Source organism: Pseudophryne corroboree, chromosome 4, assembly GCF_028390025.1.
Source record: "Pseudophryne corroboree isolate aPseCor3 chromosome 4, aPseCor3.hap2, whole genome shotgun sequence".
NCBI classification, from domain to species: domain Eukaryota; kingdom Metazoa; phylum Chordata; class Amphibia; order Anura; family Myobatrachidae; genus Pseudophryne; species Pseudophryne corroboree.
The window spans coordinates 290,615,839-290,636,013 of record NC_086447.1 but is presented as its reverse complement, the minus strand read 5'-3'; the positions used below and the strand labels follow the sequence as shown (position 1 = coordinate 290,636,013).

Sequence of the window (20,175 nt, the reverse complement as noted above, 5' to 3'; positions counted from 1 at the left end):
CAGTCTTCTTCAGGCGGCCCCTCTTCTAAGAAATCGGGCCATTCAAGTGCAGTCTGACAACGTAACAACAGTGGCTTACATAAACCGACAAGGCGGAACGAAGAGCAGAGCGGCAATGCCAGAGGTCACAAGAATACTCCTCTGGACAGAAAAGCACGCGTTGGCGCTGTCAGCCATCTTTATTCTGGGAGTAGACAACTGGGAAGCAGACTTCCTCAGCAGACACGATCTCCATCCAGGGGAGTGGGGTCTCCATCCGGAGGTGTTCAAGGAAATAACAGACCTTTGGGGTTTACCCCAAATAGACATGATGGCCTCTCATCTCAACAAGAAGCTTCGGCGTTATTGTTCCTGGTCGAGAGACCCACAGGCAGTGGCAGTGGACGGCCTGGTGTCTCTGTGGGTGTTCCAGTCAGTGTACGTGTTTCCGCCACTCCCACTCATCCCAAGAATCCTAAAGCTCAAAAGGAGAACAAGGGTTCAAGCGATCCTCATTGCCCCAGACTGGCCAAGAAGGGCTTGGTACGCGGACCTTCTGAATCTACTGCAGGAAGATCCGAGGCCTCTTCCTCTTTGGGAGGACTTGCTGCAACAGGGGCTGTTCGCCTATCAAGACTTACCGCGGCTATGTTTGACGGCATGGAAGTTGAGCGCCTGATACTTGCTTGGAAGGGCATTCGAAGAAGGTCATTCCTACCCTGATGCAGGCTAGGAAAGGGGTAATGTCTAAACATTACCATCGTATTTGGAAGAAATATGTCTCTTGGTGTGAATCCAAGAAGTTTCCTACGGTGGAGTTTCAACTCGGACGTTTTCTCCTCTTCCTGCAAGCAGGAGTGTATATGGGCCTGAGGTTAGGATCTGTGAAGGTTCAGATTTTGTCCCTGTCCATTTTCTTTCAGAAACAATTGGCTGCCTTCCCTGAGGTTCAGACTTTTTTGAAGGGAGTTCTGCACATCCAACCTCCCTTTGTACAGCCTACGGCACCTTGGGACCTTAACGTGGTGTTGCAGTTCCTCCAGTCGGATTGGTTTGAGCCTCTACAGGAGGTTGAGGTCAAATTTCTTACATGGAAGGCAGTCACGTTGTTGGCCTTAGCTTCTGCTAGACGCGTGTCCGAGTTGGGGGCTTTATCCTGTAAAAGCCCTTACTTGATCTTCCACGAAGATAGAGCTGAGCTCCAGACATGTCAGCAGTTTCTTCCGAAGGTTATGTCGGCATTTCATATCAACCAACCTATTGTGGTGCCAGTGGCTACTGACTCCTCAATTACATAAAAGTCCTTGGATGTTGTAAGGGCTCTGAAGATATATGTGAAGAGAACTTCTCGTCACAGAAAGTCGGACTCTCTGTTTGTCCTTTATGATCCCAAGAAAATTGGGTGTCCTGCTTCTAAGCAGACTATTTCTCGCTGGATTAGGTTCACTATCCAGCACGCTTATTTTACGGCAGGACTGCCGTGTCCAAAATCTGTCAAGGCCCACTTTACTCGTAAGGCGGGGTCTTCCTGGGCAGCTGCTCAGGGTGTATCGGCAGTGCAACTTTGCCGAGCTGCAACTTGGTCTGGGTCGAACACGTTTGCAAAGTTTTACAAGTTCGATACTTTGGCCTCTGATGATCTGAAGTTCAGTCAATCAGTTCTGCGGGAGTTTCCGAGATCTCCCTCCCGTTCTGGGAGATTTGGTACATCCCCATAGCACTAATGTGGACCCCAGCATCCTCTAGGACGTAAGAGAAAATAGGATTTTGGTACTTACCGGTAAATCTATTTCTCGTAGTCCGTAGAGGATGCTGGGTGCCCACCCAGCGCTTTGTTTTCCTGCAAACGTTATTTGGTTCAGTACAACTTCGTTTTAGTGAGTACTGCATTGTTACTTGGTAAGTAATGTTTCAGCAGTTGCTGAGTGTTCAAGCTTCGTTGGCTTGGCGTGCCTTGTATGTGTGAGCTGGTACGAATCTCACCACTTTCTGTGTATAATTCTTCTCTCGAAGATGTCCGTCTCCTCGGGCACAGTTTCTAGACTGAGTCTGGTAGGAGGGGCATAGAGGGAGGAGCCAGCCCACACTTTCAAACTCTTAAAGTGCCAATGGCTCCTGGTAGACCTGTCTATACCCCATGGTACTAATGTGGACCCCAGCATCCTCTACGGACTACGTGAAAAGGATTTACCGGTAGGTATCAAAATCCTATTTCATATATATATATATATATATATATATCTCCGTAGTATCCACTAAAGCAGTGAAAAGAAGGCACTCTCCATATATTGATAGTAGAAAACTATTCTTCATCTTTATTGCACACAGGTAATTCATTCAAGTAGTCGCCAACGTTTCAATTCTCATCAAGAATCTTTATCAAGGCTTTTTATACAATTTTTTATACACACTCATCCTGTATGTTTCTGTTCATCCTGCATGCTGTATGTACGGGGGCATGCCGCGAATCATGGGGGGGTGGACTCGTAGCATGCCCCCATTACCATGGCGATACTTGCTGGGGGCGGGTGCGCGCCACGAGTCCGGGGGCGTGTACTTGCGGCACCCTCCCCATTTCCATGGAGACCAGTGGGGGCGGCTGAACCAGAGAGCCAGAGGATGCGCTCGGCTTTCCCGGCTCTCTGAGGGACCGGATCGGCCCACCTGCCCATCGGCCCTTCTGGCATATGCCAGAAGTGCCAGATGGTCAGTCCGGCCATGATTGGAAACCAAAATCAAGTAACTGCAGTTCCACCGTGCATGCGAGAGACTTGCACATTTGCAGGAAGCCTCCAGACTGGCTTGTATCACCTGGAAGCTGAGCAACACTCGGCTGCCCCAGAAAACCTTTGCTGATAAATTGCAGTGATAGAAGGTTTCTATCAACACAATAAGCCACAATAAAAATCTTTTCTGTTACCACTATTTCAGAAGTAGATCCCTTGATTGTAATTTATGCAGTATGTGACACATGTTGCATTGGAAGATGTAAAGGCAGATGCGTCTGAATAGAGAGGGTAACGGGTTAAGTACCAGATCAGTAAAACTATGACATGACACCCGAAATGTTGTATTACTTACACCATGACCAAGCCGTAATTCAGCATGCATCTGAATCAATTCTAGGTCCATCCATGCGGCATGCAGTCATATGACTTGCCTAGCGACCTTCTTCCAAAACAAAGTGGTTATATTTTATAAAAACAAACAAGGAGTAAGGTAATATTACTTAAATGTTATTAGTGAAATAGATATTAAAATTGTCCAAAAGTTATTATGAAAACGCCTCATTATTTAAAATAGTTTTTTTTAAATTTTATTATGAAGGCCCAATGTAGGTATTGCCAAAAAGGAGATATCCTAAATAAATAATAATTCTTTCAATCACGCATTTTCTAAAGCTGACCATAATGGCATTCAGCTGTAGACATAACAGTTTCTTTTCATAAAAATACACACAGTGGATATGAGTTATTGCTCCTATATAACATACAGTGTATTCATCCAACTTTCTATTATCAACAGTGTTATTGTTTTATGAAAAATGTTAATAAATATCATTTTAAAGACATAAAGCTAGTCCTTCCTCACATCTACAAAACAGTACATACAGTGCTAGGAATTGCTGCTAGGAGCTTCTGTATGATTGCAGCTGTTGTATTCACTATATTCCAGGTGCTGAGGATATGGGACGTTCATCATCAAGTGTGCATACAGCGCATAGCTGGAATCTTCCCCAAAACTCTGGAATTCCAGTTATCCTTCTATTTCTATGAGCCGCATGGACGTCTCTTTCTATCTTTCAACAATCAGCTGTCTGTTTTAGAGATGAAAAAGGAGACCAGCAAAAGAGTTACAAGTCATGAGAAGCCAGTAACCTGTGTGCTGTACAACGCTACATTCAAGCAGGTAACCATAAGCTGTAAATCCAAGTCGCAGTTGTCTTATACTTTGAGATGATCATAGGTGTCAGGGACGAGACTCCACGAAGGCAGATGCTGAATAGCCTAATCAGATGTAGTTCTAGAATTCCTCCAGATCAGTAGCACATCAATAGTAAGATTATTGGCCAGCGTGTTGCTGATTGGGATTTTTAAGCTCTTTATATGACTTGGGGCCTAATTCAGACCGGATCGCTGCTGTGCATTTTTGCACAGTAGCCGATCAGGTCTGAACTGCGCACTGCGGTGCCGGGGCATGCAGGAGCTGCGCTGGCTGGGAGCTACTTGTCAAGTACAAAAGCTGCGATGCTTTTGTACTTGTGCAGGGGTGTCGGGCCTGACATGCGGGGCGGACTAGCCCTGTGCTGGGCATCCCCCCGCATGTCTGTGTGACTGATCGTAGATGTGCGGTCTGAATTAGGCCCTTGGTAGTTAGTTACATATATAATAGTTTTCATGCTTCAGACCAGTGTCAGCAGGGAACCAGAAAACTGCACTGCTAGTGATTATATTGTTTATTAATGAATGTTATCCTATTCTGGCTATTTAAACATTATAAAGATAACTAGCCAAATTACTAAAATTGAAATTTTTGAAGCATAAAGGTGGAAAGCATAATTGCAAAATGCACTGTTCAGAGTTACATTTACTTGAGACATGCAAAAAAGTTAAGCATCATGTATTATTTTCTCCTAAATTACTAACATCTAAAACATGCATGTCCAAACTGCGGCCCTCCAGCTGTTGAGAAACTACACATCCCGGGCATGCCCTTACACAGCTTTAGCATTCTCTGACAGCAAAACTGTGTCAGGGCATGCTGGGATATGTAGTTTCACAACAGCTGGAGGGCCGCAGTTTGGACATGCCTGATCTAAAACCACATGCCACAGCTGTTTGCCGTTTTAATTTAAAAAGGGCTAAACAGCAGTGGTGCAGAAAAAAAGAGTCTTTGGAGCTATGTAGCTCTTTTATTTATGTATTAACATGAATATAGCGCTAGGATATACCTGCTTTTACACAATTGAGCCTAGATATATGCCAAACTGCATTGGTTTAGAAGAGGAGGAGTTTTGGCGGCACACATGAATCTGCTTAACTGTAATGGTTTTAAACTGACAATTACAACTAATTTTGTATAGTTAGAATTAGCAGGCTTCCTATGCAGGAGCAAAATAACTTTGTTAGATGTCTGACTGTGGTACAGTATATGAAGGTATGAGTTCAAGTCCCAGGTATGGCATGCTGGGAATTGTGTGTTTTAAATACAGCAGGATTTAACTGAATGTCAAAGTGCACACAAGTTACACAAGTTATACTGTAACTGATAGCTAGCAAGTTAAGTGTCTGAATATGGTATAGAAGGTTTTGTGTTCAAATCCCTTGCTTGTGTTGATCTGAAAGCTTACACATTATGACAACCTCTATTAATGTCCTTATACACTAGAGATGAGCGGGTTCGGTTCCTCGGAATCCGAACCCGCCCGAACTTCATTTTTTTTACACGGGGCCGAGCGACTCGGATCTTCCCGCCTTGCTCGGCCATCATCCCGCTGTCGGATTCTCGCGAGGCTCGGATTCTATCGCGAGACTCGGATTCTATTTAAGGAGCCGCGCGTCGCCGCCATTTTCACACGTGCATTGAGATTGATAGGGAGAGGACGTGGCTGGCGTCCTCTCCGTTTATAGAGAGTGAGACTAGAGTAGAGAGAGACACAGTATTATTTACTTTAGTAATTTTGGGGAGCATTAGGAGGAGTACTACTACTTGCTGAAGTGATAGATAGTGTGACTGTATATCTGACTTGTGGGGGAGACACTGACAGTGGGGAGCAGTTAGAGTCTGAGAGCAGGAGTACATATTTTAACGTACAGTGCACACTTTTGCTGGCACTCTGCTGCCAGAGTGCCACACTGCCATTGTGACCACACTGACCACCAGTATATATTGTGATTGTCTGCTTAGGAGTACTACTTGCAAGTTGCTGATAGTGTGACCAGTGACCTGACCACCAGTTTAATTAATCACCACCAGTTTAATATATATATATATATATATATATATAATTGTATATAATATATATATAATTGTATATGTATACCGCACCTACCCGTGTTTTTTTCTTTTCTTTCTTCTTGATACATACTACTATAGTAGCTTACTGTAGCAGTCTGCGGTGCTGCTGAGCTGACAGTGTCCAGCAGGTCCGTCATCAGTCATTACATAATAAATATATATACCTGTCCGGCTGCAGTACTAGTGATATTATATATATATATATATATATATATATTGATTTCATCTCATTATCATCCAGTCTATATTAGCAGCAGACACAGTACGGTAGTCCACGGCTGTAGCTACCTCTGTGTCGGCAGTCGCTGGTCCATCCATAATTGTATACCACCTACCCATGGTTTTTTTTTTCTCTTTCTTCTTGATACATACTACTATAGTAGCTTACTGTAGCAGTCTGCGGTGCTGCTGAGCTGACAGTGTCCAGCAGGTCCGTCATCAGTCATTACATAATAAATATATATACCTGTCCGGCTGCAGTACTAGTGATATTATATATATATATATATATTGATTTCATCTCATTATCATCCAGTCTATATTAGCAGCAGACACAGTACGGTAGTCCACGGCTGTAGCTACCTCTGTGTCGGCAGTCGCTGGTCCATCCATAATTGTATACCACCTACCCGTGGTTTTTTTTTTCTCTTTCTTCTTGATACATACTACTATAGTAGCTTACTGTAGCAGTCTGCGGTGCTGCTGAGCTGACAGTGTCCAGCAGGTCCGTCATCAGTCATTACATAATAAATATATATACCTGTCCGGCTGCAGTACTAGTGATATTATATATATATATATATATATATATATATTAATTTCATCTCATTATCATCCAGTCTATATTAGTAGCAGACACAGTACGGTAGTCCACGGCTGTAGCTACCTCTATGTCGGCAGTCGCTGGTCCATCCATAAGTATACTAGTATCCATCCATCTCCATTGTTTACCTGAGGTGCCTTTTAGTTGTGCCTATTAAAATATGGAGAACAAAAATGTTGAGGTTCCAAAATTAGGGAAAGATCAAGATCCACTTCCACCTCGTGCTGAAGCTGCTGCCACTAGTCATGGCCGAGACGATGAAATGCCAGCAACGTCGTCTGCCAAGGCCGATGCCCAATGTCATAGTACAGAGCATGTCAAATCCAAAACACCAAATATCAGTAAAAAAAGGACTCCAAAATCTAAAATAAAATTGTCGGAGGAGAAGCGTAAACTTGCCAATATGCCATTTACCACACGGAGTGGCAAGGAACGGCTGAGGCCCTGGCCTATGTTCATGGCTAGTGGTTCAGCTTCACATGAGGATGGAAGCACTCAGCCTCTCGCTAGAAAAATGAAAAGACTCAAACTGGCAAAAGCACCGCAAAGAACTGTGCGTTCTTCGAAATCCCAAATCCACAAGGAGAGTCCAATTGTGTCGGTTGCGATGCCTGACCTTCCCAACACTGGACGTGAAGAGCATGCGCCTTCCACCATTTGCACGCCCCCTGCAAGTGCTGGAAGGAGCACCCGCAGTCCAGTTCCCGATAGTCAGATTGAAGATGTCAGTGTTGAAGTACACCAGGATGAGGAGGATATGGGTGTTGCTGGCACTGGGGAGGAAATTGACAAGGAGGATTCTGATGGTGAGGTGGTTTGTTTAAGTCAGGCACCCGGGGAGACACCTGTTGTCCGTGGGAGGAATAGGGCCGTTGACATGCCTGGTGAAAATACCAAAAAAATCAGCTCTTCGGTGTGGAAGTATTTCACCAGAAATGCGGACAACATTTGTCAAGCCGTGTGTTGCCTTTGTCAAGCTGTAATAAGTAGGGGTAAGGACGTTAACCACCTCGGAACATCCTCCCTTATACGTCACCTGCAGCGCATTCATAATAAGTCAGTGACAAGTTCAAAAACTTTGGGCGACAGCGGAAGCAGTCCACTGACCAGTAAATCCCTTCCTCTTGTAACCAAGCTCACGCAAACTACCCCACCAACTCCCTCAGTGTCAATTTCCTCCTTCCCCAGGAATGCCAATAGTCCTGCAGGCCATGTCACTGGCAATTCTGACGAGTCCTCTCCTGCCTGGGATTCCTCCGATGCATCCTTGCGTGTAACGCCTACTGCTGCTGGCGCTGCTGTTGTTGCTGCTGGGAGTCGAAGGTCATCCCAGAGGGGAAGTCGTAAGCCCACTTTTACTACTTCCACCAAGCAATTGACTGTCCAACAGTCCTTTGCGAGGAAGATGAAATATCACAGCAGTCATCCTGTTGCAAAGCGGATAACTGAGGCCTTGACAACTATGTTGGTGTTAGACGTGCGTCCGGTATCCGCCGTTAGTTCACAGGGAACTAGACAATTTCTTGAGGTAGTGTGCCCCTGTTACCAAATACCATCTAGGTTCCACTTCTCTAGGCAGGCGATACCGAGAATGTACACGGACGTCAGAAAAAGACTCACCAGTGTCCTAAAAAATGCAGTTGTACCCAATGTCCACTAAACCACGGACATGTGGACAAGTGGAGCAGGGCAGGGTCAGGACTATATGACTGTGACAGCCCACTGGGTAGATGTATGGACTCCCGCCGCAAGAACAGCAGCGGCGGCACCAGTAGCAGCATCTCGCAAACGCCAACTCTTTCCTAGGCAGGCTACGCTTTGTATCACCGGTTTCCAGAATACGCACACAGCTGAAAACCTCTTACGGCAACTGAGGAAGATCATCGCGGAATGGCTTACCCCAATTGGACTCTCCTGTGGATTTGTGGCATCGGACAACGCCAGCAATATTGTGTGTGCATTAAATATGGGCAAATTCCAGCACGTCCCATGTTTTGCACATACCTTGAATTTGGTGGTGCAGAATTTTTAAAAAAACGACAGGGGCGTGCAAGAGATGCTGTCGGTGGCCAGAAGAATTGCGGGACACTTTCGGCATACAGGCACCACGTACAGAAGACTGGAGCACCACCAAAAACGCCTGAACCTGCCCTGCCATCATCTGAAGCAAGAAGTGGTAACGAGGTGGAATTCAACCCTCTATATGCTTCAGAGGTTGGAGGAGCAGCAAAAGGCCATTCAAGCCTATACAATTGAGCACGATATAGGAGGTGGAATGTACCTGTCTCAAGCGCAGTGGAGAATGATTTCAATGGTGTGCAAGGTTCTGCAACCTTTTGAACTTGCCACACGTGAAGTCAGTTCAGACACTGCCAGCCTGAGTCAGGTCATTCCCCTCATCAGGCTTTTGCAGAAGAAGCTGGAGGCATTGAAGAAGGAGCTAAAAGGGAGCGATTCCGCTAGGCATGTGGGACTTGTGGATGGAGCCCTTAATTCGCTTAACAAGGATTCACGGATGGTCAATCTGTTGAAATCAGAGCACTACATTTTGGCCACCGTGCTCGATCCTAGATTTAAAACCTACCTTGGATCTCTCTTTCCGGCAGACACAAGTCTGCTGGGGTTCAAAGACTTGCTGGTGACAAAATTGTCAAGTCAAGCGGAACGCGACCTGTCAACATCTCCTCCTTCACATTCTCCCGCAACTGGGGGTGCGAGGAAAAGGCTCAGAATTCCGAGCCCACCCGCTGGCGGTGATGCAGGGCAGTCTGGAGCGACTGCTGATGCTGACATCTGGTCCGGACTGAAGGACCTGACAACGATTACGGACATGTCGTCTACTGTCACTGCATATGATTCTCTCCCCATTGAAAGAATGGTGGAGGATTATATGAGTGACCGCATCCAAGTAGGCACGTCAGACAGTCCGTACTTATACTGGCAGGAAAAAGAGGCAATTTGGAGGCTTTTGCACAAACTGGCTTTATTCTACCTAAGTTGCCCTCCCACAAGTGTGTACTCCGAAACAGTGTTTAGTGCCGCCGCTCACCTTGTCAGCAATCGGCGTACGAGGTTACTTCCAGAAAATGTGGAGAAGATGATGTTCATTAAAATGAATTATAATCAATTCCTCCGTGGAGACATTGACCAGCAGCAATTGCCTCCACAAAGTACACAGGGAGCTGAGATGGTGGATTCCAGTGGGGACGAATTGATAATCTGTGAGGAGCGGGATGTACACGGTGATATATCGGAGGATGATGATGAGGTGGACATCTTGCCTCTGTAGAGCCAGTTTGTGCAAGGAGAGATTAATTGCTTCTTTTTCGGTGGGGGTCCAAACCAACCCGTCATTTCAGTCACAGTCGTGTGGCAGACCCTGTCACTGAAATGATGGGTTGGTTAAAGTGTGCATGTCCTGTTTATACAACATAAGGGTGGGTGGGAGGGCCCAAGGACAATTCCATCTTGCACCTCTTTTTTCTTTCATTTTTCTTTGCATCATGTACTGTTTGGGGAGTGTTTTTTGGAAGGGCCATCCTGCGTGACACTGCAGTGCCACTCCTAGATGGGCCAGGTGTTTGTGTCGGCCACTAGGGTCGCTTATCTTACTCACACAGCTACCTCATTGCGCCTCTTTTTTTCTTCTTTGCGTCATGTGCTGTTTGGGGAGTGTTTTTTGGAAGGGCCATCCTGCGTGACACTGCAGTGCCACTCCTAGATGGGCCAGGTGTTTGTGTCAGCCACTAGGGTTGCTTAGCTTACTCACACAGCTACCTCATTGCGCCTCTTTTTTTCTTCTTTGTGTCATGTGCTGTTTGGGGAGTGTTTTTTGGAAGGGCCATCCTGCGTGACACTGCAGTGCCACTCCTAGATGGGCCAGGTGTTTGTGTCGGCCACTAGGGTCGCTTAGCTTACTCACACAGCTACCTCATTGCGCCTCTTTTTTTCTTCTTTGCGTCATGTGCTGTTTGGGGAGTGTTTTTTGGAAGGGCCATCCTGCGTGACACTGCAGTGCCACTCCTAGATGGGCCAGGTGTTTGTGTCGGCCACTAGGGTCGCTTATCTTACTCACACAGCTACCTCATTGCGCCTCTTTTTTTCTTCTTTGCGTCATGTGCTGTTTGGGGAGTGTTTTTTGGAAGGGCCATCCTGCGTGACACTGCAGTGCCACTCCTAGATGGGCCAGGTGTTTGTGTCGGCCACTAGGGTCGCTTAGCTTACTCACACAGCTACCTCATTGCGCCTCTTTTTTTCTTCTTTGCGTCATGTGCTGTTTGGGGAGTGTTTTTTGGAAGGGCCATCCTGCGTGACACTGCAGTGCCACTCCTAGATGGGCCAGGTGTTTGTGTCGGCCACTAGGGTCGCTTATCTTACTCACACAGCTACCTCATTGCGCCTCTTTTTTTCTTCTTTGCGTCATGTGCTGTTTGGGGAGTGTTTTTTGGAAGGGCCATCCTGCGTGACACTGCAGTGCCACTCCTAGATGGGCCAGGTGTTTGTGTCGGCCACTAGGGTCGCTTATCTTACTCACACAGCTACCTCATTGCGCCTCTTTTTTTCTTCTTTGCGTCATGTGCTGTTTGGGGAGTGTTTTTTGGAAGGGCCATCCTGCGTGACACTGCAGTGCCCCTCCTAGATGGGCCAGGTGTTTGTGTCGGCCACTAGGGTCGCTTATCTTACTCACACAGCTACCTCATTGCGCCTCTTTTTTTCTTCTTTGCGTCATGTGCTGTTTGGGGAGTGTTTTTTGGAAGGGCCATCCTGCGTGACACTGCAGTGCCACTCCTAGATGGGCCAGGTGTTTGTGTCGGCCACTAGGGTCGCTTATCTTACTCACACAGCTACCTCATTGCGCCTCTTTTTTTCTTCTTTGCGTCATGTGCTGTTTGGGGAGTGTTTTTTGGAAGGGCCATCCTGCGTGACACTGCAGTGCCACTCCTAGATGGGCCAGGTGTTTGTGTCGGCCACTAGGGTCGCTTAGCTTAGTCATCCAGCGACCTCGGTGCAAATTTTAGGACTAAAAATAATATTGTGAGGTGTGAGGTGTTCAGAATAGACTGAAAATGAGTGGAAATTATGGTTTTTGAGGTTAATAATACTTTGGGATCAAAATGACCCCCAAATTCTATGATTTAAGCTGTTTTTTAGTGTTTTTTGAAAAAAACACCCGAATCCAAAACACACCCGAATCCGACAAAAAAAATTCGGTGAGGTTTTGCCAAAACGCGGTCGAAACCAAAACACGGCCGCGGAACCGAACCCAAAACCAAAACCCGAAAAATTTTAAGTGCACATCTCTATTATACACATAATGTCCCTTACACATATGGTGCACATTATTAATGCCCTTATACATATAATGACACATATAATGCCCCTTACAAATATGCCGCACATTAATACCCTTATACACATAATGACACACATAGTGCCCCTTACACAGATGCCACACATTATTAATGCATTTATACACATGACACACATAATGCACCTTACACATATGCCAAACACTATTACACAACCAACCCAGACACACAACACTCACATGGCCGCTAACACTGTGGCCTCTGCCTCTGCTTGGATACAGATGTGTCCTCATGCATCTTGTCTCAATACGCCATGCAGCAGGAGATGCCTGCCATGGTCAGATGGCAGTTCTAGGCCAGCGCTGGAAAAGTCGAGAACCTTTTCTGTTGGATAGGCGTCTTATTTGCATTGCTATGTGACTAGGATGCACAAGCAGTTTCTGCTTATGAAAATTATATGTGGCATGCCTATATTCTGCGTGCGACTGTGGCTGTATCTGCATACGAAATGCTACGTTACAGTGATTTCCAGGAATACACTGTAATGTAGCATTTTGTATGCAGATAAAGCCGCAGTCATACACGGAATATAGGCATGCCACATAACATTTTAATCAGCAGTAGCTGCTTGTGCCCCATGGCATTACAAATGCCCTAGGCATTTTGCCTAGTTTACATATGCCTAGGGCCAGCTCTGCACGTGACCTTGTAGCCACTCATCCATCCCATCCTCTTGACTAGCTGTGAGAACTGACAGCTGACGTCACTGGGAGGTGAGGTAGTGCTTGAGCCCAGAGTCAGGGATTAAGCCTGACCCCACTATGTTCTACAGTACAATGCTAGTAAAAGCATTACCCTTTTAAATATCGGGCATAAACTCATTCAGATTAACCAGGTTTTGCAACCCAGTGCTTCGTAAATAAGCCCCATAGTACAGTCAATTTTCAGATCAGAGTACTTTCCAAAAGGCAAGATGTACAGTAAAAATAATCATATTCTTTTAAACGGAAGTACTGCCCAATTGATCCTCCTATTAAAAATGCATTCTGCATTGCCTAGTATCAAAATTATTAAAAAGATCACAACATTTAATTCATAGTATATTTATCAACTGATACCATTAAACTTAATTGAAAAACATTCCCCTTAATTGTGGTGCCGTTTGCATCGTTCTGTCAGGGCCAGATTAACAATAGGGCGGATGGAGCTACAGCTCCAGGCCCCAGATAAAAATAGGCCCATCACCACGACAGCATGAGATGATTACCTGTCCAACTGATCACATGGATGACATAAATAATAGGAATTAAAATTATTTTTATAATTTCCTCACAAGTGATGTTGTTATTCTACTTTTATATATTTTGGGAGACATTGGGGCTTATAGTGTGGGAAGTGTACAAGCCCATATGTCACTGGCCACACCTACACAGCATTAGCCACACCTCCCATGTGGACTTTAATCCGGCCCTGCGTTCTGTAGATGAAGAGATCATAACCTTCCATTAATAGTTTACTAAACTACACAACAGAAGCTGTATCTGATAGGGGGACAGATACAGTATGTCTCCCTCTAGCTGCACAGTTTAGATGACTCAGTAGTCGGATGAGTAAAGACAATGCAAGTTTTGTCCCCGTGTAATAGAGAGAAACTGTATTCCCATGGAAATGCATGAATACTATAGCTCTGGCAATAACAATTATTACAGAAATGAATGGCAATACTGGTGTGTGTTACATATCAATAATTATAAGAGACAGATATACATTACTTGCCTATACTTGGATCTAAGGCTCCTATACTTCTTCCCAAATCAGAATATTTTCACCATGTTTATTGGATTTGACCTATTGGAATGTAATTTCATAATTTGGTTCTTGCTGAGGCTTACACTTTCCATTGCATTCCTGCAGTATAAGAAGAAAGAGAAAAATTACTTTATCATGTGTACTCCAGTAATACTTAGAACTGACATTTCCATTAGGATGCATACAGTACAGTAATAGAAGTGCAATGTTAAACAGCAAGGATAAATAGCCTTTTCCTTGACATTCCATTAACTTAATACATATAATAAAGTGTCTTTCTGTAGATGGAGATCCCTATATGCAGGAAATTACATCGCCCTTCTGAAACAGATACCAGAATAGGAACATCTCAATTATTGCAGCAATTTCTTTAGTTATTTTCTAGGGCAGTGGCAGAGCAGGTGATTCTGCCGCTAAGGGTCCCGGAGGTGAGGCAGGTAAGGCAAACCTCAAGCCTCTTTTTGAGCATCTGTGAGGCTGTACATACACACTAGGAGATTTTCATTTCAAAAGATTTTGCCAAAGTCTCTGACAGATATATCTTTCACCAAAGTAGTGCATACTGTACACACTAAAGGCCCATACACACTGGATGATTTTGAGCTGAAAGCAGCTCACTTTTGGTGTTTTGAGCTGCTTTCAGCTCAAAACCGCTCAGTGTGTATGCCCCGACGATGAGGGCTTATGCGCACCCCTGCTTCATCGCCTGTGGCCGCCGTTTATCTGCTCTAAAATTAAGCATCATCTGCAAACTTGCTGGTAAAACCAGCCGACAACCCACCTCGCTGGCGATGATGCGGGAGCACGTATCATCGTCAGTCTCTGGGCCATACACACTTGGCGACTTTGACCTCAAAATTGTTTAAAACGGCCAAAATTAATGATTTTGAGGCCAAAGTCGCCTAGTGTTTAATTATGGGCCTTAAGCTATTTTACCAAAAAGCCAGAGATTTTCAGGAGGAAAAAGACTTTGCTGAAAATCTTTCATTAGAAAGGCTATTTACATAAAGGACTGCCATAGTGTGTAAAAAGGGGGACTCAGTCTGCCTGCAGTAATGTGTAAAAAAGGGTCTCTACCTGCCCTAATGTGTAAAAAGGGGTACTCTGCCTCCATAATGTGTAAAAAGGGGGACACTGCCTGTCTAATGTGTAAAAAGGGGGACACTGCTGCTGTAATGTGTAAAAAGTGGGACGCTGCTGCCATAATGTGTAAAAAGGGGGACACTGCTGCCCAATCTGTAAACAGGGGGACTCTGCTGCTGTAATGTGTAAAAAGGGGGACTGCTGCTGGAATGTGTAAAAAGGGGGACTGCTGCCGCAATAGGTAAAAAGGGGGATTGCTGTCATAATGTGTAAAAAGGGGGACATTTGCCTGCCTAATGTGTAAAAAGGGGGACTCTGTTGCTGTAATGTGTAAAAAGGGGTACTCTGCTGCCATAATGTGTAAAAAGGGGGACTCTACCTGTAGTGTATATATTATACATAAACATTGGTGGCCAGTGGTGGCAGTTATATATACATTGACGGCCCCCCTCCCCCCGCACCCCCTGGAAGAGTAGGCAGGTCTCCCACATCCTGCTCGCACCCTAGTGATGCAGGCAGGATGGAGACATACTCTCCCATATTCGTGGGTCCGATGGGAGGGGAAGGGGTTCAAATGATGTGAATCACGCCTTTTAGCCCCGCCCCTTCCTGCGGACCCACAAATCGCGGCATTTTCCTGGTCTGGGGGTGGGGCTTGATTATGTCTCAGCCGGCCCCGCCCCCTGAAGTCTCCTGCATCGTCTCCTCTCCAGGGCTTCTCCCGGAGAGCAGAAATTGAAAGTAGGTAAGTATGCAGTGGTGCCAGTAATATATACACTGCCGGCCTCTGCAGGCAATGTATATATTACTGGGAGATAGTCAGAATGAACATTGGTGGCAGTGGACTCACTGTATTGTGACTGCCCGCTGCTGATGCTGCACGTGAGCTCTGCTGCTGCTCCTCCTTTGAGAGTTAGGGCTTGGGGATTGAGCAGGCTGGGCTGCAGTGCTAAGGTCGGTTCATCGATCATCGCTCGGCGCCGTACACACTGAGCGATGATGAATGAACAAGGAGCGAGGTGGTCGAAACATTGTTGTCAAAACACATGATTGACCATCTCGCTGGTGATGATGTGGGAGCCCGCATCAGCGCCCACCGCTCACCGCCACGAACATACACACTAGTAGATTTTGAGCTCAAAACACCAAAAGCAAGCTGCTTTGAGTTCAAAATCTACTAGTGTGAATGGACCTTAATTGTAGTTGTAAATGTAATTGTGGCTATTGTAATGTTCTGTATTACGCAAGAGTTGGATATCTGCACACTCAATGTATATAATATTCTAATACTGCGAGTGTAGGGGAATCATCACCCTACAACCCCATACATAGTCCCCTTTCTTCTATCTCAGGCAATGCTGATTATGCTCAGGGGGTGCTGTCAATTACAGTATATGCACATCGAAATTGGGAGAAGAGAGAAAGAAACTGTATAGTTGACGCACTAAAGAAAAATTAGTTATTCATAAAATGTAACCTTTATTAAGTATACATTAAAATATATTTAATCGACACAGACTACAGTGAAACATAAGAGTTAAAATCAGACAGACTAACATGTATGTGACTCCTAATAGATTGAAAATGTGAATAAAGAATTTAAAAAGCGTATCCGCGTGTGTTTCTTATGTTTAGCACTTATAGGGTTACTATATCTATCCCAGTGCTATCAAAGAGCAATCACTTCTAATGTTAACAACTGATTATATATCAGCTATCACAGCTGGTACAATAATTCACTATTATCACTGTAATTCCCTAAAATATATAATCCTGAATAGGATCACCTGGGAATTAAACTTCTGTATGGCACAAATATCTTGCACCCACTATCCACATTGGTGCACACTTCACAGTGGAGAATTTAATCATGCATGTGGGGAAATTTTTTTATCCAGGGACCATGTACATTCCAGTACTAGTGTGGGACTTTAAAGGATATAGCAATCCTAGTTTTATTTAGTGATGAGCGGGTTCGGTTTATCGGAAACCGAACCCCCCCGAACTTCACCCTTTTTACACGGGTCCGAGCCATACTCTGATTCTCCCGTATGGCTCGGGTAACCCGAGCGCGCCCGAACGTCATCATCCCGCTGTCGGATTCTCGCGAGATTCGGATTCTATATAAGCAGCCGTGCGTCGCCGCCATTTTCACTCGTGCATTGCAAATGTTAGGGAGAGGACGTGGCTGGCGTCCTCTCCATTATTGTTGAATTTGATTGTGCATTATTGCTTAATTCATTGTGGGGAGGACTGGGGAGCAGCTGTATAATGTAGGAGGAGTACAGTGCAGAGTTTTGCTGATCAGTGACCACCAGTTATCCGTTCTCTGCCTGAAAAAAACGCTCCATATCTGTGCTCAGTGTGCTGCATATATATCTGTGCTCACACTGCTTAATTGTGGGGACTGGGGAGCAGCTGTATTATATAGCAGGAGTACAGTGCAGAGTTTTGCTGACAGTGACCACCATTATACGTTGTCTGCCTGAAAAACACTCCATATCTGTGCTCAGTGTGCTGCTTTATTGTGGGGACTGGGGAGTCGGGACCACCAGTATAATATTATATAGGAGGAGTACAGTGCAGAGTTTTGCTGACACAGTGACCACCAGTATACTATATATAGCAGTACGGTACGGAAGGCCACTGCTGTACCTACCTCTGTGTCGTCATTAAGTATACTATCCATCTACATTCTATACCTGTGGTGCATTTTAGTTTTGCAGTTTGCTGACACAGTGACCACCAGTATACTATATATAGCAGTACGGTACGGAAGGCCACTGCTGTACCTACCTCTGTGTCGTCATTAAGTATACTATCCATCTACATTCTATACCTGTGGTGCATTTTAGTTTTGCAGTTTGCTGACACAGTGACCACCAGTATACTATATATAGCAGTACGGTACGGAAGGCCACTGCTGTACCTACCTCTGTGTCGTCATTAAGTATACTATCCATCTACATTCTATACCTGTGGTGCATTTTAGTTGTGCGCAGTATATATAGTAGTAGGCCATTGCTATTGATACTGGCATATAATTCCACACATTAAAATATGGAGAACAAAAATGTGGAGGTTAAAATAGGGAAAGATCAAGATCCACTTCCACCTCGTGCTGAAGCTGCTGCCACTAGTCATGGCCGAGACGATGAAATGCCATCAACGTCGTCTGCCAAGGCCAATGCCCAATGTCATAGTAGAGAGCATGTAAAATCCAAAAAACAAAAGTTCAGTAAAATGACCCAAAAATCAAAATTAAAAGCGTCTGAGGAGAAGCGTGAACTTGCCAATATGCCATTTATGACACGGAGTGGCAAGGAACGGCTGAGGCCCTGGCCTATGTTCATGGCTAGTGGTTCAGCTTCACATGAGGATGGAAGCACTCATCCTCTCGCTAGAAAAATGAAAAGACTTAAGCTGGCAAAAGCACAGCAAAGAACTGTGCGTTATTCTAAATCACAAATACCCAAGGAGAGTCCAATTGTGTCGGTTGCGATGCCTGACCTTCCCAACACTGGACGGGAAGAGCTTGCGCCTTCCACAATTTGCACGCCCCCTGCAAGTGCTGGAAGGAGCACCCGCAGTCCAGTTCCTGATAGTTAAATTGAAGATGTCACTGTTGAAGTACACCAGGATGAGGATATGGGTGTTGCTGGCGCTGGGGAGGAAATTGACAAGGAGGATTCTGATGGTGAGGTGGTTTGTTTAAGTCAGGCACCCGGGGAGACACCTGTTGTCCGTGGGACGAATATGGCCATTGACATGCCTGGTCAAAATACAAAAAAAAATCAGCTCTTCGGTGTGGAATTATTTCAACACAAATGCGGACAACAGGTGTCAAGCCGTGTGTTGCCTTTGTCAAGCTGTAATAAGTAGGGGTAAGGACGTTAACCACCTCGGAACATCCTCCCTTATACGTCACCTGCAGCGCATTCATCATAAGTCAGTGACAAGTTCAAAAACTTTGGGTGACAGCGGAAGCAGTCCACTGACCACTAAATCCCTTCCTCTTGTAACCAAGCTCCTGCAAACTACACCACCAACTCCCTCAGTGTCAATTTCCTCCTTACCCAGGAAAGCCAATAGTCCTGCAGGCCATGTCACTGGCAAGTCTGACGAGTCCTCTCCTGCCTGGGATTCCTCCGATGCATCCTTGAGTGTAACGCCTACTGCTGCTGGCGCTGCTGTTGTAGCTGCTGGGAGTCGATCGTCATCCCAGAGGGGAAGTCGGAAGACCACTTGTACTACTTCCAGTAAGCAATTGACTGTCCAACAGTCCTTTGCGAGGAAGATGAAATATCACAGCAGTCATCCTGCTGCAAAGCAGATAACTCAGGCCTTGGCAGCCTGGGCGGTGAGAAATGTGGTTCCGGTATCCACCGTTAATTCAGAGGCAACTAGGGACTTGATTGAGGTACTGTGTCCCCGGTACCAAATACCATCTAGGTTCCATTTCTCTAGGCAGGCGATACCGAAAATGTACACAGACCTCAGAAAAAGACTCACCAGTGTCCTAAAAAATGCAGTTGTACCCAATGTCCACTTAACCACGGACATGTGGACAAGTGGAGCAGGGCAGACTCAGGACTATATGACTGTGACAGCCCACTGGGTAGATGTATTGCCTCCCGCAGCAAGAACAGCAGCGGCGGCACCAGTAGCAGCATCTCGCAAACGCCAACTCGTTCCTAGGCAGGCTACGCTTTGTATCACCGCTTTCCAGAAGAGGCACACAGCTGACAACCTCTTACGGAAACTGAGAAAGGTCATCGCAGAATGGCTTACCCCAATTGGACTCTCCTGGGGTTTTGTGACATCGGACAACGCCAGCAATATTGTGCGTGCATTACATCTGGGCAAATTCCAGCACGTCCCATGTTTTGCACGTACATTGAATTTGGTGGTGCAGAATTATTTAAAAACGACAGGGGCATGCAAGAGATGCTGTCGGTGGCCCGAAGAATTGCGGGCCACTTTCGGCATTCAGCCACCGCGTACAGAAGACTGGAGCACCACCAAACAATCCTGAACCTGCCCTGCCATCATCTGAAGCAAGAGGTGGTAACGAGGTGGAATTCAACCCTCTATATGCTTCAGAGGATGGAGGAGCAGCAAAAGGCCATTCAAGCCTATACATCTGGCCACGAT

At 45.5% G+C, this 20,175-nt stretch overlaps 1 protein-coding gene across 1 annotated transcript in view; it reads left to right on the top strand.

The window, feature by feature from the left end:
* The window catches only part of WDR49 (WD repeat domain 49), a 459,475-nt gene that overhangs the window by 101,990 nt on the left and 337,310 nt on the right, over positions 1-20,175 (top strand). Inside the window, exon 8 of the mRNA XM_063916191.1 lies at positions 3,655-3,888. Coding sequence (XP_063772261.1) covers positions 3,655-3,888 — 234 coding nt within the window. The remainder of the gene's footprint in view (positions 1-3,654; positions 3,889-20,175) is intronic.